The sequence below is a fragment of the Sceloporus undulatus genome, chromosome 1 (assembly GCF_019175285.1).
Source record: "Sceloporus undulatus isolate JIND9_A2432 ecotype Alabama chromosome 1, SceUnd_v1.1, whole genome shotgun sequence".
Classification (NCBI taxonomy): domain Eukaryota; kingdom Metazoa; phylum Chordata; class Lepidosauria; order Squamata; family Phrynosomatidae; genus Sceloporus; species Sceloporus undulatus.
Genome location: NC_056522.1, coordinates 23,215,016 through 23,236,852, shown reverse-complemented (window position 1 = coordinate 23,236,852; position 21,837 = coordinate 23,215,016). Strand labels below are relative to the sequence as shown.

The 21,837-nt window shown below is 39.0% G+C and overlaps 1 protein-coding gene across 4 annotated transcripts in view; it reads left to right on the top strand.

Moving 5' to 3' along the window:
• The window catches only part of NPHP1 (nephrocystin 1), a 46,604-nt gene that overhangs the window by 13,637 nt on the left and 11,130 nt on the right, over positions 1-21,837 (top strand). For 3 of the 4 annotated variants that reach the window (XM_042445733.1, XM_042445731.1, XM_042445735.1), the window contains 10 exons: positions 657-699; positions 1,116-1,200; positions 1,751-1,845; positions 3,380-3,508; positions 4,056-4,130; positions 6,242-6,352; positions 10,765-10,847; positions 16,156-16,232; positions 17,679-17,778; positions 20,374-20,486. In XM_042445733.1, coding sequence (XP_042301667.1) covers positions 657-699; positions 1,116-1,200; positions 1,751-1,845; positions 3,380-3,508; positions 4,056-4,130; positions 6,242-6,352; positions 10,765-10,847; positions 16,156-16,232; positions 17,679-17,778; positions 20,374-20,486 — 911 coding nt within the window. The remainder of the gene's footprint in view (positions 1-656; positions 700-1,115; positions 1,201-1,750; positions 1,846-3,379; positions 3,509-4,055; positions 4,131-6,241; positions 6,353-10,764; positions 10,848-16,155; positions 16,233-17,678; positions 17,779-20,373; positions 20,487-21,837) is intronic. The other variant, XM_042445732.1, reaches the window with a different exon arrangement.

Below are 21,837 nucleotides of genomic sequence, written 5' to 3'. Positions count from 1 at the left end.
TTATTATTATTATTATTATTATTATTATTATTATTATTATTATTATTATTATTATTACATGTATATGAGGCATTCTGGGGTGGCAAGAAGGGAAGATGCAGGATGCAGAGATGGCATTAGATTGCATTTTGGGGTTGAAAACGGGGCCAAGGGAAGATCCATAATCTGCAGTGACCCTTGTCGTCCTCCAAGTCCTCCTCATGACTGGCCATGACACTTGGAGCCTTAACAGATTGGCATCAAAGGCCAGCATCGGGGCAGAGTGGGGGCGTGGCATCCACATGACGCACACCCCAACTCTGCCCCCATGCAACATGACGTCGTGTGCCACTACTTCCAGATGACGCAGTGCCAAAGGAGCGCTGAAAAGCCACGGCGCTGGCGGCTATGGCTCCCTTTCCGCTGTGCAAAAAGGAGCCACTTTTTGTAGCTCCTTTTTGTGCCATGGAAAGGCCAGATCAGGGCTGAAGCATGTAGTTGCCGCAGCCCCGATCCAGCTCTAAAAGGGGTGGCCTGTTCAGCTACTTAGTATAGTTTATAATTTGATCAGCTGACATGCATACTGAGTGCCATATATATTTTTTGCAGAAAATTTGACTTGTGAGTTTGTGTTATTTTGATTTTGTCATATTCTTATTTATATCTATATTTTACAGGACAGATTCACATTGGAGTGCTGTTAAAAAGGCTATCACAGAGGTAAGACTGTATTTTATCTCTCTCTGTGTGTGCATGTATGTTGGTGAGTGCATGTGCACCTTCAGTAATTTTTGGAAGACCTTATTTTTGTCAGTTGCTTTAAACAGGCATAAAGGGTCCATCCATCTTCGTATTCAAATTTGTTAAATAGGCTGTATGAATTTCTCAGTTAGCAAGGTAGGAACGGTTATAATGTTTTAGTTGAAAAAAAACCCAGAATATATGAAGGTTTGTTCAAAAGTAATTACCTTACTATGTTCTCTGGGTTTTAGGTAAGTGTGAAATGCAGGGCATTTTTGTTTGTTTGATCAGTTTGCCTGGTTTGCCTAAAAATTTGAGACTATTACAGTGACAAAGCTGAACTGATAAACAGCAGATATATTGGGAGATGAAAAATCTTTTTTCTAATTAAACAGAATAATACCTTAGATGCACTGACAACTATGGGAGCTGTTCCTGCAGGATTTCGACCTTCAACGCTTGCACAACTCTTGGAAGAAGGTATTAATTAATTATATTTTGTTTACTAATTTCATAACCTGTCTTTTACCCAGCATGGGACCAAGGTAGTTGACAATATAGGTAGGAGTTCTGTATAGCTGTTTCATTAAACTTGTAAAGCAGATTTCCCTAAAGAGATATGGTTGTTGACTAAGAGATAAGTAGAACTTTAACTGCAGAATGTAATCCCTGCTAGCAATTTTGTGGGTTTAAAAATGTATTTTATTATCATATTCATTCATTTTTATGTTGTGTACAGCAGTGATGTAAAAACCTTTTAACAGAGTTTAATGTACAAATGTACTTGTCCAAGAATTGGTTTTATTATTTTTCTTCTTCTCAAGTGTACACTTAGTGCTAAAAACTGGGTTTGCTATATGATGTGTTGTCCTAGGAACAAATATGTGGTATTATTTTTTAAGATTGACAAAATTTACCAAGTCAGTTTTAAAACTGGGATGCCAGCTGTTACTGCAATTTTGTGATTTATAAAATTGATAAAAAGAAAGTGGAGCAAAACCATTTTAAAAAGCACACCTTGTTCTTCTAGGGATTCACTTTCGAGCTTCTTACTTCCTACAACCTGTACTCACATCTTCCAATCTTTCTTTTCGCGATCTAGTGTGGAACCCTGAAAAAGCCACTGTAAGTTTTTGTTCTTAACAAAATTACATAATGCTTGATATCTTTGGGGTAATAGATGATAAGGAAGTTGTTCTTTCTGATGAGTTTTGGTTGAGAAATATAGTAGACAGTGTAGCTGTAAAATTATTTTTTCTTACTGTTAGGTTACCTGCAGTATTATGTTTTGACCATTTTGCAGGTTGAACATTAAAAACTAATGTTTGCAATTTGAAAGATATAAAATATCTCTTTTTGCCCTTGTGGCCATTTGTATTAATTAATTTTGTACCTAGATGTAAATAGTCATCTACAGAATAGGCAAGCAGCATTTCAAAGGAGACGTTTTGCTGGGTCTTTTTCATGTTTATGTATTTTATGAAGGAACAGGAATAATATACAGGAGTGTGGTTCATGTATTTTATGGCACTTCTCTACTTAGTGTTTGGAAATGCACATCATAGAATCATAGAGTTGGAAGAAACCTTAAGGCTATCCAGTCCAACCCTTTGCCATACAGGAACACATAATCAAAGCACCCCATCCAGCCTCTGTTTAAAAACTTCCAAAGAAGGAGACTTCACCACACTCTGAGGGAGTGTGTTCCACTTTCGGAACAGCTCTTAGTGTCAGGAAGTTTTTCCTAATGTTTGAGATGGAATCTCTTTTCCTCTAGTTTGAATCCATTGCATCCACATCAAAGTACTATAAATCTTAGGAACCAGTCTTCCATGCAGAACAGGGAGCTCAGACATGTGTGTGTGTCACTTGGTGACTGCAGTTTCTTCATCATGGATGAATGCTATCTGGCAGCTTCTCCATTAGCACTTTTTGTTTAACTGAAAGAGCCACTGAGCACAGAAGAGCCACTAAACTAAAACATACTTGCTGTTTATGTATGATCAGTGTAAGAGTTGTTGAAGCCCTTTTTGTGGGGATGATGGGTTAGTCTATACAGTGTGTATGAGATCAGATGAAACCAGGTAATCCTGAGGAAGGGCTAGGAGCACACCAGGATGTTGGCTGTAATCCAGATTTAGAAATCCCGGGGTGCAGACGTTAAAATGAAGCAATTAGAACTTCAGAAAACTTGGTTACTGAAAGTTCTGCTTTATGACTTTTAGGATTAGGAACATTCATTAACCTTGAAATACAATTTCAATGACTGTGTGGCTGAACAGACAGGCCAAAATAAAGCTGCTTCGGGTCACTTTGAAGGTATGCTGTTTAAATGCTACATGTGTCCTAAGAGGCCGGAAGACACGCCAAAGCCATGCTCCTGTTCTAAGGACTGGAGCGCAGCTTTGGCGCAGCTTCTGGCCTCTTAAGATGCATGTGTCATTTAAACAGCATACTTCTAAAGTGACCCAAAGCAGCTTTATTTTGCCTGGCTGTTTGGGTCCTGTGACAATTTCTAGAAATTCTAGTACAGACTAACAGCACAATCTCATAATGGTTTCTCAAAAACAAATTACACTGAATTCAGTGGGATGCATTCCCAAGCAATTGGGAACAGCACTGCAACTTCAATATATTGTTCTGTCATTTTGTCTCTCAGATTCAGTCAAGGCCAACTCGGATATCACTAATTGTGACTCTGTGGAACTGTAAAGCGATTCCTTTTCCTGGGCTGAGCATACAGGTCCTCAGCAGACATGTTCGACTCTGCCTTTTTGATGGTAACAGAGTAAGTATTACAGTCCAATCAATTTGAAGTGTTGACATTTGAATTCCTTCCAACTTTTGATCAAATTTATGACGTAGAATATTTGTGCTTACTCAGCTATCATCTTGTATTTTGACATGGGTTTATACAGTCCCTATATGATTAGGATATTTTGATCCCCCTTGCCAATTGGCAACCATTCTATTTCTCCATATTCTGTCCTGAGTTTACCTACAGATTACCTATCTGGACAATCAAATATTATTGCACACCAGTTTGTTTAGGAACAAGCCATAGTTTTTTCATGATCTATACATTCAAATGCTTTTGTTATAATCTATAAAGCACAGGCTGAAATTCTTCTGAAATTCTTTGGTCACTTCTTTATCCAACATATATTCATACTTCTGAGTCACATAAGAAAGTGAAGGCTGGTCTTTCAGACAAATGCAGATCTCATAATGAAATAGTTGGGCTTGCTTCTTATTGGTCTTCATTGCTTAAGCATTGAATAAAGTAATTTAGATCATGCTTTAAGTCTTCCGCATGCTTTCTTATCTCACTTTAGATCCTGAGTAACATTCATACAGTTAGAGCTACATGGCAACCTAAAAATCCAAAAACATGGACCTTTTCTCCAAGGGTAAGTGCATGGAGAAAACTGTAGTGAGGTCTAATAAGGTAAATTTTAAGAACATAAGGAGAAACCCCATGAGAGAGCCCTGGATATAGTGCTCTGTGTCTGCTATAAGATGTTATATAAATGTTTAAAATGAATAAAAGTTGAGATCACAAAAACTATTACAGGAATTAATTTCCTCCCACAGTGCTAAAGTTCCAACTGAATTCATGCCTCCCCCTGACATTTGGCTTAAATATAGTTTAAAGGAAATTTGGCTTTTAAATTGTGTGTATAATTATATATGCATCATTTTGGAATATAAGGAGAGGGAGGGAGGAGAAAGGGAGAGATGTATATTGGATGAAGTATCAGGAATTTGTCAATAGATGGCATTGCTTCCTCTGAATAAGTACAGTATTGGAGTCATGTATCAGGTGAGTGCTGTTTGGAGATGGACAATTATGATTTCCTTTATGAAGAGTTGTCTACATGCAAATACCTCAAATTCAGATTTTCTCTCATCTTTATATCTCAGTTTTCAACAGGCCACTGGATACTTTAGTAACTTATATTTTTTAATGTCTGAGATGTGTTTGCATACAAAGCAGGTCCTTGGTGTCCACTGGGGTTTGGTTCCAGGATCCTTTGTGGATACCAAAATCCATGAATGCTAAAGTCCCATTAAATATAAAGGCCATGAAACCCACTTGGTGGCCTTGGGCAAGTCAGAATGGTAGAAACAAGGTTTGCATTTGGAATTTATATTATTTTTGAGTCTTTTCAAGCTATGGATGGTTGAATCAGTGGATAGAAAATCTGTGGATGCAGAGGGCTGACTGTGCGGTACATAAAATTTTACTTTTTTATTCCTGCAATGTGTAGATGTCATTGTAAATGTTTCCCACCACCCACCACCCCCATTGTAGGAGCAAGTGATTTGAATCTGGAGAGAGGAGTGGAAATGTATCATAGGATTGTTTAACATCCACTTCCATTACTGTATATTAATGTCTATTTCCTTTTTTTTTTGTGGTGGTACTGTTGTTTATTGTTAATGGTTCATTTTTTTAAACTGGTTTCATTTTTTTAAATAGTTTAATCACTTTTTAACTTTATTATTTTGTGGCTATTTTATTACTCTGTTGTAAGCTGACATAATGATGATGATGATGTGGGAAATGAACTCCACAGAGGGTTGGCATTTTCAGTGGCAGCCATGTGCTCTTCATTATACCTAATCCTGCTCTTCCTTTCCCATGATAGAGCTGAAAAGATACTGAATCATATATTGTATATCATTGTTTAGCTCAGCTTTGTCATGCTCAAAGCACAGAATGTTAAGAGTGCAAATGTTACAGGATTTAGAATGTTTAGACATGAAGAGCACAACAGAATAGCATTCATTGATGGCTGGTGCTTGTGTGTTAGATCCAAAGTTCATATGAGTAGAAGTCCAGTCATGGAATGTTCCTGCCAGAGGAAATAAGTGCAAGGGGAAGTGATTAGTGACAATTCTTTCCCTTGCACATCCCAAGAATCTACTCTGGAGGCTCAGAAATATTCTCAGCAGTATGGGAGGTAGAGCTGTCTGTTTTTAATGAAAACTTCCTTCCATCCTTTCTCCCTTCAACAGCAGTCTGTGATGGATGTCAATCTCTTCCACAAACAGGAGGAATCCTTTTGTTTATGGAAGAGCAAGTCTGGATCCAAATAAATCTCTTTTTGGTGAGAGATTTATGGTACCCTCCTAGTAATGTTGCTTGCAGAGCACTTTGGAAATTAACCTTCTTAGAACTCCTCCAGACTGTACAGTAATTCTGGTAAATGTTTGGGCATTCTATTTCTATTCCTGTGTCCAGTCATGCTTGAAACATACCAGGTTTTGACCCTTGTTTATTGGTGTCTGTAGTGGACTTTAATATTACCCCCGATCTGCATGTTATACTTCCACTTGAGGCATGGCATAGGGATGGTTTCACTCCATCCCTGCCATCTCTTCAACGAAATCAACACCTCCCAAGTTTCCTTTTTTTTTTTAAATGGAAGAATAATAGGGGTGTTTTTTCAAACTACTTGAAAAGACTTTTGAAATCAAATACTCAGATTTTTTTTGCTTTCTCTGTGTTTTACAGGTCACTGGTATCTTACCATGCTTGCTTGATGGTGATTGTTTTATTAGATCTAATTCACTATCTCCAGACATTGGCATACTATTCGAACTTGGGATCACTTATATTCGTAATGTAAGTTTAAAGAGTTAACTCACTGCATGAAACTATTAGAAAATGGTCTCTCTGTGTTGATGTATTGGAACAGAAGTGTGAGATGGTTCAAAATTAAAAGAATGCAAGCCTCCCTTTTGAATTGGCATATTTTAAAATGATTGCTATTTTCCCATAGAGTGATCTGGCAGCCTGATCCTTAAGGTCTGATGCTGTCACCAGAAACTTGAAAACATAAACAAGGATTGATATATTAAAAAAAAAAATAGGGTGCCAATGTAGTATACTGGTATGTGTATTGGACTAGAACTCTGGGAGGCCAGTATTCAATTCCCCGTTCAACCAGAAAAAGGCACTGAGTGACCTTAGACAAGTCACACAGTCTCAGCCTGAAGAAAGCATTGGCAAACCTGCTCTGAGTAAATGTTAATCTTGCTAAGCAAACATATGAAGTTAACTTGATGGCACACATGTTAGTAATTCAAATCTACTTGCTAATGTAAAAAATCATAGAATCATAGAGATGAAAGAGACCACAAGAGCCATCCAGTCCAACCCTTTGGTCATGCGGGAATACAGAATCAAAGTACCCCGATATATGTTTAAAGACCTCCAAGGAAGGAGACTCTACCACTCTCGGAGGGAAGTGTGTTCCACTGTCAAACAGCTCTTACTGTCAAATGTTGATGAAGATAATCAAATATTTTTATCCCTCCTGTTCAGGAGGTATCTTTTGAAATATAAGTGAGCTAACGTTTTTTCACTTTTTAAACTTTCAGTGTAGCTCCTTGAAGGTAGTGTTGCTCTTTATCTGTAAAAAACATCCAGTCCTAGAATAGGTAGGAATTCTATGGTCTTTGGGCCACAATAGTTCTGTAAGCCTTCAGGAGCTGTGATTTTTCCTTAAAAGAAGGGTAGAAAAAATACTTGCAGGCCACATGTGATACCCCAGGGTAGTTTATGTGACCCACAGATCTCTGTTTTTGTGCCCCAAAATGCTGCATAATGTCCTTGGATGTGTGCGAGGCAATTTTTTCATGTCGCATGCCAACCATTGCAGCCCAGGAGAGACCTTTTTTCCAACAATGACTACTACTACTGGTAGTAATATTTATCTGTATCCTGCTTCCCCATCAAAATTGGGACTCAAAATGGCTCACAATTTAAAAGAACAATACAATTAAAAACATATAAAAGGTGAACATTAAATAGAACAACATTATTCACAATATTAAAACAACTCAAAGCTCAAGTTAAAAGAGTAAAATGCAATTCTTAAAAAAAAACTATTTAAGCAATTCCGTTAAAAACAGTACAGTTAAAACAATACAGCATCCCCAAGTTTGTTCTTTAAAATTTTTGTTTTAAAAGCCTCACAATAAAAAGGTTTAATTTGCTGACACAAAGACAACAAGGAGGGGGCCATGCTGGCCTTCCTGAGAAGAGAGGTCCAGAGTCTAGGGGCAGCTACTGAGAAAGTCCTCTCTCATGTCCCCACAAACCATGCTTGCAATCGTGGGATTGAGAGAAGGCTTTTGCTAATGATCTCAGGGCCTGGACAGGCTCATATGGGGAGATACAGTCTGCCAGGTAGCCTGGACCTGAGCCATATAGGGATTTATCAGTCATAACCAGAATTGTGCTGGGAAACAAACTGGATGCCAGTGGAGCTATGTTAACGGATGTAGTATGGCCTCTGTAACTTGCCCCAGTTAACAGTCCCAATACAGCTCTTTGGAACAGCTGAAGTTTCTGAACATTCTTCAAAGGCAGCTAAAGTAGAGCATGTTAACAGTATTCCAAACGAGATGTAACTAAGGAATGTACCACCATGGTCAGATCCAAAATCCAGAAAATCCAGAAATTGATTTTGGGTCCTTTCATCTTGGGGGAAAAAAGACCTTTTCTGAGCCTATAATGGCCTAAAGAAGGCCCAAAACATGAAATTGCCCCAGTGCATCCTAGGAGGCTTATGGAGATTTGAAGGCAAATTTCTTTTAAAATATTTTCCCAGGATTGTGATCCTCCAAGGTTCCTGAGAGGCCTATAGGCTTTCCTCACATTTGTCCCCCTCAACTTAAAACAAGGTGTACCCTCTCCACATCCTGGTTTGCAAAGGGTGGGGGGGATGGGACCCAAAAGTATTTTTTTAAAAAACAAAATGGGAAGTGGACTTCTAGCCACTTCTGATGTTGTTTGGGAATGGACGGGGTGGTAGTGGTGTGTTGCTTGTTTGGATTGTGTGGTTAAAAACCTCTGGAAATTACCTCTGCTTAAGAGTTGCTAGGGGAAAATACAAAGCAAGACTACTTTTCAGTGTCTTAACTGTCTAGATGATAACTGCTTTTTGACTAGTCCCATCTCTGTAGTGCACAGAAAGGTAAACTGCTCCCCACCCTGTTGTTTCGATGAGTCCCTTCATCTACAGCTAGACTTGAAACAATTACTAAAGGAAGTCAGAGAGGAAAGTGCCAAGGCAGGTTTGCTGTTGAACATGAAGAAAACAAAAATAAGGTGGAGCATGTCCAGAGGAGGGTGAACAAAATGGTGAAGGGTCTGGAAACCATGCCCTATGAGGAGTGACTTAGGGAGCTAGGCATGTTTAGCCTGGAGAAGAAACGGTTAAGTGGTGATATGACAGCACTGTTTAAATATTTGAAGGGGTGTCATATTGAGGATGGAGCAAGCATGTTTTCTGCTGCTCCAGAGAATGGGACATGGAGCAATGGATGCAAGCTACAGGAAAAGAGAGTCCACCTCAACATTAAGAAGAACTTTCTAACAGTAAGAGCTGTTGGACAGTGGAACATACTCCCTCAGAGAACGTGTGGCGTCTCCTTCTTTGCAGGTTTTTAAACAGAGGCAGGATGGCCATCTGTTGAGGGTGCTTTGATTCTGTGTTCCTGCATGGCAGGGTGGTTGGACTGGATGGCACTTGTGGTCTCTTCCAGCAGTCTGATTCTATGATTCTAAGAGTTTGGAGCTACAAGAATTCAATATAGACAATAAGGAAATAGAACTAGTTAAGGATTTTCCACACCTTGGACCAATTATTGATCAGAACAGAGATTGCAGTCAAGAAATCCGAAGAATTGGATTAAGGCTCTTAAAGTGCAAAAATATTAAACTGAATACCATAGTTGGGATTGTCCAAGCCACCATATTTCCCATGACAATGTACAGATGTGAGAGCTGGACAGTGAAGAAAGCATATGGAAAGAAAATAGACTCACTTCAGATGTAGTGCTGACGAACTGTGCTAAAGATACTTTGGACAGCCAAAAAGACAAGCAAATTGTCCTAGAACAGATCAAGCCTGAACTAAATTTGAGGTTGTCATACTTCAACCATATCATGAGAAGAGATGACTCACTAGAAAAGACAATAATGCTAGGAAAGGTGGAGGGCAGTAGAAAGAGAGGAAAGACCACATACCAAATAGATAGACTCAATCAAGGCCACAACCCTGAGCAGAGCAGTTAAGGTCAGGGAGGCTTGAAGGCTTCTCATTCATGGGGTTGCCATGAGTCGAGGATGACTCAAGGACAGTTGACAGGATCTGAGGTCCAAAACACACTGCAGGAATAATCCACTTTGGCGGGATACACACCGCCATTTAGTACGTATAGGATACGTACTAGGGTTAGGAAGGGGCGGTGCTTCCGCACCCCCCTAACCCTAGTACGTATCCTATACGTACAAGATGGCGGCGCCCCTTCTACATGGGCGCCGCCATCTTTACGTACTGGACGCACAGCGTCCAGACGTGTCGCGGCGCCTATGACGTCGCGAGTCCGCGCCAGGCGCCTCGCGACGTCATAGAGGCACCGCAAGAAGAAGCTCCGAAATGGAGCTTCTTTTTTGCTCCGCGCGGGAGCCACGCGGTTTGGCTGCTGCGGCTCCCGCACAGAACAAATGGCGGCGGCGGGGGAGCGCCGCAAAGCGGCGGTTTGTACCCCGCCTTTGAGACTGCTTTAATTGTGTTGGCTCAGTGCTAGGGAATCCTGGGAACTGCAGTTTATTGTGGCACCATAACTCTCTAACAAAGAAGACTAAATGTCTCAAAACTACGGTTCCCAGAATTTGTTATCACTGAGCCGGGGCAGTTAAAGCGGTCTCAAACCAGATTATTTCTGCAGTGTGTTTTGGACCAAAATCAAAACATTTGGAAAGCACCAGGGTACAGCCACTTAAGCTACATCTATTTTTGACCCCCCTAGCCATGAGTGACAAGTGGGCACTAGGTGTTCATGAGTTGAGGGTAGAGAAGAAGGGAGAACTTTCTGTTGGGCTTCATGGTCTCTGTCATTCCTACTCCAGCTACATACAATACCTAGATAGGAGGGAAATGTGTGGATTTAAGCACTGGATTGTGCCTAGTCATTTTCCATTTGAATGCCTGTATAATTAGTATTATTCACTTTATTTTCTAGTCAACAGGTGAGAAAGGAGAATTAAGCTGTGGTTGGGCGTTTCTAAAACTTTTTGACTCAAGTGGACTTCCTGTTTCCTCCAAGTAAGTTTCCTTTATGGAGAAGGAGGGTGGCACAAGAGAGCCAAGACAGAATGAGAACTATTTGACAAAGATGGTGATGCTCTCAGTGAGATATCTGCCAGAAATGAAGATGTACTACGTGGGTTATGCTCAGGAATTCCAGCTGCCAGAAATTATGAGTCAGCAACACCGAAGTACTGTGTATGGTCCATAACAATCAGGAGTTAATTCTTTCTAAAGTGAAGGATCTGTAACTGTGGCTGTTCTGTTGTAAAATTGTATGTTTTGATTTTACACACACACACACACACACACACACACACCATTATTTAGCCTAGGGCCCCCAATTGGAGAAAATAAAATTGTTTACTAAATACAATAACATATCCAAATTACAACCACAAAATAATAAACACAGATAGAGATACGAATGATAAACAAAATATATAAGCAACTTCAGGTCAATTTACATAATATTAAGAAAAATAAAGACCCCATACTTTATTGATCCCTTCCTTTTGTTGTTCATACATTTATACTATCCACCAAAAGAGGTAAGCAAAGTGACTTATGAATTAGTATGCATTCTTTTCCTTCCTCCTCCCAAAGTTCAGTAGGCTGATCTCAGTTTTGATTTAAAAAAAAATAGGGCAAGGCAGAACCAAATGCTGATGAATGCTGGTTAGTGATGGCTTTTTCCCTCCCCAACATTCTTGTAGTTTTTGCATTCCAGGGACTCAGCCCAAGGAAGTTGCCCTTGAATGTACTTTTCTCACCATACCACAAATCCTCCAGCTCCGATTGCATAGTGCCGCAAGAATGATTCATTTAAAAGCTTGTGCTAAATGTGTCATAAAGCCTGGGCTTAATACTGAAACTGGATGTCAAATATGCTAGCAGTTTCTGAGAGTGTTAAACAAGTTTCACCCCCGACCCCCAGACAAAAATGTGGTTTGAAAATAAACCAAATGTGAAGTGGGCCTAGATTCCCCCTCCTTTTTTCTTTTCTTTTTCTTTCTTTTTTTACAGAATCTTCATATGGACTTCCTATATGGCATCATTTCATATTATTGCCTCAGTCCTGAATGAAGGCATGTGAAAAAGAGACTAAAATAGAGTAATAAGAAAAATCTTCACTGCCTGCTTAGTACAGCTGTTTCCTTTCAAATTGCTTTAAAATCTTCACTGTATTAAACAACCCCTTGAGACATGTAATTCTTCAGGACTTGCCATATTAGTTTTCCATGGTACTCATTTTAATATTTGAAATATTTTCCCTCAAAGTTGCACTTGCATGGCAAAGATACAGTTGGTCCTTGGTATCTGTTGGGGTTTGGTTGCAGGAGCCCTCCACCCTGTGGATACAAAAATCTATGGCTACTCAAGTTCCATTAAATACAATATTTTCCCCCTGTAATCCTGGAACATTTCAACTTTTGTTTGATCCACCAGTGGCATCCTTTTTGTATTTTGTTTCTTTCTCTGTTATGTCAAAACCATAAATAAGTCAACAACCAGAATAAATAATGCTAACTTCTAAAGAACTATGTACTAAGGGGGGAGCTGGAATTGGAATGGAATTATGATTTTTTACTTTGTTTTCCCCCTCTGAATTGCTTATTCCATGTCAATATCATTTCTACTGAAAGCATACGATGTGAATGTCAGGTCGACCCACGAGTATTCCCTCACCCTCCTTTACACCTTGATGACCAAGTTGTAGCCACTGTGTGATGACTGGTATACAAAGAAGTGAACACCCATTTTTGTTGTAGCTTTTCTTAGATCCAGTGTTGAGAGTTGGCAGAAACATGTCACTGACATTTATCATCAAACTAAAGTACCACTGTAACATGACAGGAATTTCCACAAAACATATAATTCAGCCATCATTGCCAGATGGGAGGTTGTGTTGAGCTGATGGACACTTTAGTGTTTTGTTTGGTAAAAATAATAGCTGAAGTGAGACAGCATAATGATGAACAGGCTTTTGAGAGGGGAAAAACACACCACCCACTATTCTCTTCCTGTTCAGAGGGGGTTAATTAATATTGAATCATAATTTACATTCTTATTTTACACTTTATCCAGTGAACTCAGGGCAATATATGAAGTGCCCCCCTTCCCCCCAATTTTTTTTCCTCACAACTGCACTGTGTGGTAGGTAGGTCAGACTAAGGAAAGGTCGCTCAACAATCTTCATGGCTGAATAAATATTTGAATTTAGCTAGTTATATTCTTGCTGTAGTCCGTTGTTGTATACCACACTAGAGCTGTAGACTAGGATGGTTCTAATAAATATTAGGACTGTGTGTGTGTATATGTGTATGCTCATATGCATATACCTATATTTGTTTCTGTGTAATATATCTCTCACCACTCTAGCTCAGTCAGAAGCATCCAAGGCAGTTTACAACAGTAAATGTAGCAGTTAAAATAATAATAATGATCAGCTGACTTGCATGGTTCATGCACACAAAACAATGCACACAAAATAATAATATTGCCTAGGCAATAACACAAATCCAGGTCAACCATCCAACAGGCCAAAGACCATGAGCAAAAAACAATTTATGCAAGAACTATTTTATGGTTGTGGCTTTGTGGATGGAGCCTCTCTAATTTATGGGCCTGTAGCTAGCATGATTATAAAAATAGGCCTCAAAAATTAGCTCCTCTTCCTCCTCCTTTTTCTTTGGAAAATATCTTTATTAAAACAAACAAACTATCAATATGTACTACGGTGGGCTCTCTGAAATCTCAGATTCTGGATCCAAGATTCAAATACCCATGGCTTGAAAATACTAAAAACAAAACAAAACAAAACAAAAAAGCAAAAAGCAAACCTTGATTTTACCATTTTATATAAGGAGCCACATTTTACTATGTCGCTGTATATAACAGGTCTTGGGAACCCATGGATTTTGGTATCCATGGGGGATCCTGGAACCAAATTTCAGCAGATACCCAGGGCCCACTGTTTCTATATCTAAACAACACAGGTGGAAAAAACACCAATAACTAACAAACAAACAAACAAATAAAAAATCCCACAATAAAACATACAATAAAGAAGGGAGAAAAGCTTCCAGTCTACCTAGCAATAGCTCTTGTCTAACTCTTTTAGATTTATTTAAAAGTTAAACCAGAAACTAATAAATATTCTTAAGTATACTCGCATACTATTAATAAAAGCTCTTCCATAGAACTTAACAAAAGTTTAAAACATTATATAAAATCAAAGCATCTACTTAATATATAACTCTTAAAAACTTAAAATCTTACTAAAACGCCCCTTATTTTTCATATAGTCAATCAGCATTTTCTTTTCAAAATTCTCCAAAGTTTTCTTGCATCAGCATAGTCAACCTGTCCCTTTCTGCTCAATCATATATTTTTAACAAGTACCTACTTTCTTCTGAGGGCCACATGAAATTATGTTTTTGTAGATATGGAACTCATTCCTGTGTTTGGTAACATGGATAAATGTGTGGGATGGACTGAAAAAAACATGCTTGTTTCACTCTTTCATTCACATATATTAAAAACTTGAAATACTGTAGAATCATAGAGTTGGAAGAGGCCCTTTAAGTCATTGAGTCCAACCCCTTGGTCGATGCAGGGACTCCCAGCTAAAACATCCCCAGCAGGTAGCATAGTTTAGTAAGAAATGCTGTCCCCTGGCTGTTTGTTAAACGGTTAAAGTTAAAATATTCCTTTGTCACAGCTTGACTGTGTTCTTTATCCATACTTTCTATGACCCTTAATCTGCAAAGGGACATAGCATTATATCTATGAATTTTCTGCAGTTTAGGTGACATGCAGGAAGAGAGCAGGGACTATTCACATCTGCATGGGACTGTATTGTGCAAACAGCACAGGAGTGAGTGGTTTGGAATGGAATTCAAAACAAGAGTAAATTTAGTGAGTCCTATCTTACGTGATATTTGTGAATGCACCTTAGGGTGTATGTTTGACCCCAGAGAAACCTTTCATGTATTATCTTGATGAAATTGACTGACCTGACCCAGAGAGTTCTGCAGGTAGCTACAAGCCCAGTAGCGGTTTGGACTTTAGTTTTTCATACTGCCCTAATGCCAAAGAGTAAGTTACCTATGAATTGTATGAGAATTTTAAAAGTGGCTTCTGACACATCACTGAGGACACAGGATGACATAGTAACCTTTAAAGCTAAAGTTCCATCAGACGAATGCAAGTTGTTGAGTGTATCAGTCATAAGTTGAATTCTAGATCATTGAAGCTTTGGTATGCAGAAGAGAAAGATTAAAATGAAAGAAGAGATTATACTCCCAGCTATTATGACTTGGACATATTCTACCAAATAGATACCATACATTGTCAGATAATATAAAAACTTTTTTACTGGATCCTGTCTTCGGAAAGATGAACTGTACCTATCAACCTGAGCTCACCTTGTTTTGATGGGTCTGTTTATTAAGTTGCTTTTCATTACAATGACTAATAAATAGCTTTCTGGTTTTATCAAGCAATTTATGATATCTCTTTGGATGGATTTGTACAGAGGCTGATATATATGAGCAAGATCTACAACTAGCAGTAATCCAAATGATGTGGACTGCAGGGAAAAGAGATTCTACCTCAACATTACGAAGAACTATATGACTGTAGACAATGGAATACACTCCCTTGGATAGTGGTGGAGTCTCCTTCTTTTGCTGGATGACCATCTGTCAGGAGTGCTTTGATTGTGTGTTCCTGCATGGCAGGGCGTTGGACAGGATGACCCTTGTGGTCTCTTCTTACTCTATGATTCTATGAAAGGGCTGCATCCCTGAAAATTATGTAGATGTGTCTGGTGTGAGTGGGAGCTTTATCTAATATCCAGGACCTCCCATTTTTTTCTCAAGCCTATGCTTCACATTCTAGAGGCTGCCTCATATTCAGGAGAGGTTGAGAGGCTTTTTGGTGGGCTAGCAGGTGAAGGAGTGGTGGGAGAGTCACATTCCCTGTATGCCCTTTCACCAGTGCAAAAGTGGATACTGCCCTTAAAATAAAGAATATCTTTACTCTCTACCTTTACTATGAAGAAAGACTTTTTGAAATAGATTTATGCAATGTCTGGAAAAGATAATTTCTGTGGAATCTTCATACGGGTATTGAATTACAGTCATTAAGAAAAACCTGAATTAGGTTTTTTGTTTTTGTTTAAGATTTAAATCTCTGCAAATTCAGAAGATTTATAAGTTGAAAGCTGTTAATTGCTTTATTCTTTAGCTTTAGTAATTTCAGAAAAAGTATATATTTTCACTTTAGTTCTCACCTCCATATTTTTTTGTATATTCTGCAGAACGTATGAACTCCTTCTGAATGGTGGGACTCCATATGAAAAAGGGGTCGAGGTAGATCCAGCCGTTTCAAGAAGAGGTATCATTTATTTAATTTCTTTTGTAACAATGAAAACAATTTAGTGGATATAGCCTAGTAATTATGTCAAAAAGTCTAAGTTATTTTATTAATTTTGGAAGCCCCTCATACTGTGGTAGCACTTTACAAGCTTAAAAGAGGGACAAAACTAGCTGTGCCCTGCCACTGGTTTAAATTTGATAGCAAGGAACATTGGAAACAGAAATGAGAAGGAGTGTTAAAATAAGTTAGGTTAAAGTGACATTAAGTGTAAACCAATTGCTCAGATTGCTGTGAGTGGGCTAGGGGGCAGGTCAAAGAGAAAAAGATACATTTTAAGAATTGCTTTTAAACAGAGAGAGAAAGCACATAGGAGGAGGCCTGCTGGATCATACCAAAGATCTATCGAGTTCAGCATTCTGTTTACACAGTGGATAACCAGATGTCTATGGGATGTCCCACAAATAAGATGTGAACTTAATAGTGTCTTCCCATTTATACTGGCCAGCATCTGACATTCAGAAATAATTGCTGGAGGTAATGTATGGAGTCCATGACAAGTACTTATTGATAGCTTTATTCTTGACTACCCCCCCCCCTGTTCTTTTTTAAAACTATGCAGATTGCTAGCCATCATTTCATCTAAATAAAAGTACATTTTGTTTGCTTTGAATCCCCCTTGGTTGAACAACAACGGATGGATTTTGGTGCTGTGGTAGAGAGAGAAAAGCTTCTTGGTTTTGTGCATAGTTTTATAACCTTTATTGATTGTGCATAAGTTTTATAGTCTTATGAAATACTACCTCCTTTTTTACATTTTTCAAAGCTCAATGGTTTCAAACATTTGCCCCCTCCATCATAGTTGCTGTAATCCTTTGATCATTTTGGTTACCTTTTTTTGTTACCTTTTGCTGCAGCATGAGCAGTATAACAATAGCAATAGCAAGTACATTTCTATACCGCTTATCAGTGCACTTAAGCACTCCCTAAGTAGTTTACAAAGTGTAAACTAATTTCCCCCAACAATCTGGGTACTCATTTTAGCGACCTCGGAAGGATGCAAGCCTGAGTCGAGCTTGAGTCCTTTGCTGGTATTGAACTCGCAACCTTATGGTTTGTGAGTGAGTGGCTTTAGTACAGGCATTTAACCACTTCGCCACCAGGGCTCCCTGATGTATGAGTAGGTAAATAATTCTGAATGTAAGGGGAGGCAAATGAGACTAAAATTGATGACTTAACAAATAGGGAAGACGTTAGAATGTGATGAAAAGGTAGTCAATGACAGAAATTAGAACAGACATATATGTGTTTGTGAGTGTGTGTGTGTGTGTGTGTTTATAAAACAGGTTGAGAAACTGCAGGGGAATAGAAAGAAAGGAAGGATTTATTTTAGAATATTTAGAGGTACCTTATTACTGCTACTGGTATCAGTATAATTGATTTTATGTATTACTTCTTTTACAAAAGCCAGCGGTAGTGTTTTCCAACATATGATAGCACTGAGGAAGCAGCCACAACTTCTAGTGAAGCTGAGATCCTTAAGTACTCAATCTAAAGACATACTGAAGTGAGTGAGCAAAATGTAATATTATTTTCTCATTATGTAGTAGTTTTTTCATATGGAGTGCATATATGTATCACTGGTTTACGTTATTTTCTGAAGTTTCAAATTATTTTAAAAGCTGCAGAGGTGAGGGGTGCTTTGGCCTTCAGGAGTATCTGCTAGCATATCCAGAATAATGATATACAGTTTCAAGGGGTACTAGCTCCATAGGTTATCCCAGCTTGATCTTCCATAAGACAAGAGCATGAGATCACCTCTTTTCTTGTGAGAATTTCAGAGCCCAAATTTGGCCAACTTTTGTCCTAGCTAGGAAAAGTGTGAAAGAGTAAATCTTCTGTTGTCTGCATGCATTTGGCTGCTCCCATGCATTTATGAAATGTATGTAAGGTTATGTATGAAATTTTCTTTTGCCTGGCCCTTGGCCTTGGTCTCAGTTTAAAGGGTACACACACATTATTCTAGCCTAAACAGATTATTGGCCAAATGGGATATGTTCTATAGCAGTGGTTCTCAACCTTTCGGCCTCCAGATGTCTTGGACTTCAATTCCCAGAAGTCCCAGTCAGTATGCTCATTGTTCAGGAATTCTGGGAGTTGAAGTCTCAATCTAGAGGACCAAAGATTGAGAACCACTGTTCTATCGGCTTGTGGACCCTGTCTATCATTAGTTATGAGGGGAGACTGGTTCCCTATCAGTTGACCAACCGAAGTCCCTACAAACCAAAAAACCCCAAAGTGTAAAACTAAAACAAACCAAACTGAAGGGTTCTAACAAAAAAATGTGAATAGTCAGGATAAATAAGAGAATAACTGAACCCTGTAGCAGAAAAACCAGTTATTCTCTTATTTATCCTGACTATCCCTATCAGTTGAACAACTATGGACATTTTCCTCTGCTGTTACGTATCAGTTGCACATTTTTACTATCTATAAAGCTTGTGTTGCACCAATGATGTTTGTTATCCTTAGTACAACACATGAATAATAATAATAATAATAATAATAATAAAAAGTTTATTTCTATCCTGCTTTTCCAACTTTTGATCAAAGCGGCGTACAGATTTAGATAAAAAATACATCAAGATAAACCAATTAAAACAACATTTAAAAACAATCACAATAACAACAACAGGGCCAGCTGAGTGGGGGAATCCATAAACATTGCAAGGTCGTCAACAGAGGGGGTAAAATATAAAATGACATCTCATGGGGGGAAGGCTTGGGAGAAGAAAAAGGTCTTAAGATTCTTCTTAAAAAGATCTAAAGATGTGGTGGAGCGGAGCTCGTTCGGGAGATTGTTCCATATTCTAGGGGCCGAGATAGAGAAGGCCCGTTGCGAGGTCCTCGCATAACGTGTAGTTGGGACCTCCAGCAAGTTCTTCCCTGCCGACCTGAGTGTGCGGGATGGATTATATGGGGATAGGCCGTCCTCCAAGTACCCTGGGCCCAAGCCATTTAGGGCTTTATAGGTCATTACCAACACCTTGTATTGAGCCTGGAAGCAGATAGGCAGCCAATGAAGATCTTTCAAGATAGGTGTTATGTGGTCTGACCTGGAACACCCAGCGACCAGTCTTGCTGCCATATTCTGCACCAACTGTAGCTTCCGGGTTTGGTACAAGGATTGCCCCATGTAGAGCGCATTACAGAAATCCAATCGAGAGGTTACCAGAGCATGTACTACAGTTTCAAGGTCCCTCCAGTCCAGGTAGGGGCGCAGCTGGCGTACCAGCCGAAGCTGATAACAAGCGCTACTGACCGCCGCATCCACCTGAGACTGTGTCCCTTTGCAGCTCAAAACAGCCACCTAAGCCTAAACTAAATTAAAGTTCTGTTATGAGTAGAACAGGCTTCTATATTATTGCATGTTAACTAGCAGGTGTTAAATACTGTTGCGTGTCAACTCCCAAATGGTGTTAAACATTGCTGAAGGCTATTCTGTGTTATCTGTCAGATGCAAAATATGAGTAAAGAAAGAAAAAAACACTCCAGATTGTGAACCCTAAGAAAAAACTAAACGTACTTTCAAAATGACCTAGACCAAATTAACTTAATACAGAAATATTAGGACTGTAGTGTTTAGCTGTTCAGTCTATTAGATGTAGTAATTTAAATATTTTGGTTGAATTAATAGGTACCGCCAAGTAATAGATCCGTGGATTTAAAGCATAAAAAAAACTAGTACAAGAACATCTTAAAAGTTAATATAGCATGTAAATCAGATATTCTCTTGAATGAATGATACCTACTTAGGAGCATAGGAGCTGACAACCTTTAAATCTGCACAAAAGAAAATATCTGGACATACAAATACTGCAACCAAAGTGTTGGGTCCCTTAATATCTTCCCTTGGAAGGCCTATAGTATAAACTGCTTCCTCTGGTTAGGATTTAATCCTCTGTTTTGTAGTCTTTTTCTGGCTGTTCAATGCCAGAATTCCTTAGTAGGTAAGAAAACCAAAGCAGTAGTTCATAACTATCCAGAATAAAGTGCAGGTTAATATGTTTTCATTTAGATATCTTGCATGCTAAACGTGTTCTGAGATATTTCAAGAGTAACCTTAAGTGACAACATGTTTTCTTTTGTTCTTTTTACTAAGTCTGCTACCAGAAGTATTAATTGGCAGCATGTGCTATATACACCTCATACTGTTTTATCGTCAGATTCTTGGTGATGCGCTCCTCAAGGAAAGAGCAAACATGCAAAATGCAGGTAAGCATCCTAGTTTTCAAGCAGAAAAAGTAGCAGCAATGTCCAGTACTTGGTGGTACAAGAGTGATGTTTTTAGAATAAAGACATGTCCTATTGAAGAGTGAAGCATACAGTCTGAGCTAGAAACAAATAATTCAGTTCTTAAAGCAAAGGTATCTTGCTAGAGCAGAAAAAAGTCTCTGAAAAATGCCATGTGCAGCACAGCATTATATTGTTGCAAGAATCCAGCAAAAAGGAAAGAAAAGACTAATTTGATGGGGATAGGGTGAGGTCTGTTTGGGACTTCTGTTTAGCTATTCATCTCCTAAAGAAACTTTAAAGTGCTAGCATGCAGCCTTTCTCAGACAAACTGTTGCTGAAAACAAACAATGGTAAAGGGGCAGCTTAACGCTGCCTCTTTGGAGTTTATCACACGGGAGGAATTTATCTTAATTTCGAATGAAAAGAAAGTGGGGCCAGAACGCATTCACGTGAATTCGCTAGTTCAGTGAATTTACGTGAATTCAAATTGCGTTTGAACTGACTTCCTATTGCCCGAAAATAGCTTGCCATTGCCTGCGATTGTTTGTGATCACCTCTCACGCAATAACGTGAAACCCCATGATTGCGTTCGGATTGCCATTGGATTATACTTCCAATTTCCCTTGTCTGATAAACTCCTTTGAGTGCCGGGTTGGGACCACGGGCAATCGCACACCACACTCCCAACTCAGCATTTTCCTGGCGCAAAAAGAAGCAGCAGAAAGCCTCTTTTTTGCACCGGAAAAAAGCGCCTTTGCCATGGTGGTGATGGTTTTTCTGGGTTTCACTGCCGTGTGACATCTAAATGCCACGCCTCCAAAACACCGCAATGCTGCTGCCGTGTGATTGCACGGGGTGGCTTCATGGCAGCTTGTGAGCATGCATCATGCTTATGCCATGCTCCAAGCCACCGGGAAGCCAGCTCTTTTTGTTGGTCTGTATCAGCAGTATATCTAAACATATAGCCATATTAGTCTGTAGAATTAGTATCTTGAGTCAGAGATCTTGTAGTACCTTTGAAACTAACTGAAAGGAAGAAGTTGACAGCATGAGCTTTCATAGACTTAAGTCTACTTCCTCAGGTGCATTTGGAGGAAGGCATTTGCATCTGAGGAAGAAGACTTACGCCTATGAAAGCTCGTGCTGCCAGCTTCTTCCTTTCAGTTAGGCGCAAAGGTGCTACAAGATCTCTCTACATACTATGTCTGAACAATATAGTGATCATCTTTTTGTGGCAGAAGCTGGTGAAAAGTAATGTGCTCAGTGTACCAAAGAAATGGAGAGGACAATTGTTGATGAGTTCAGATTAATCTTTAGATTAACAATTGTT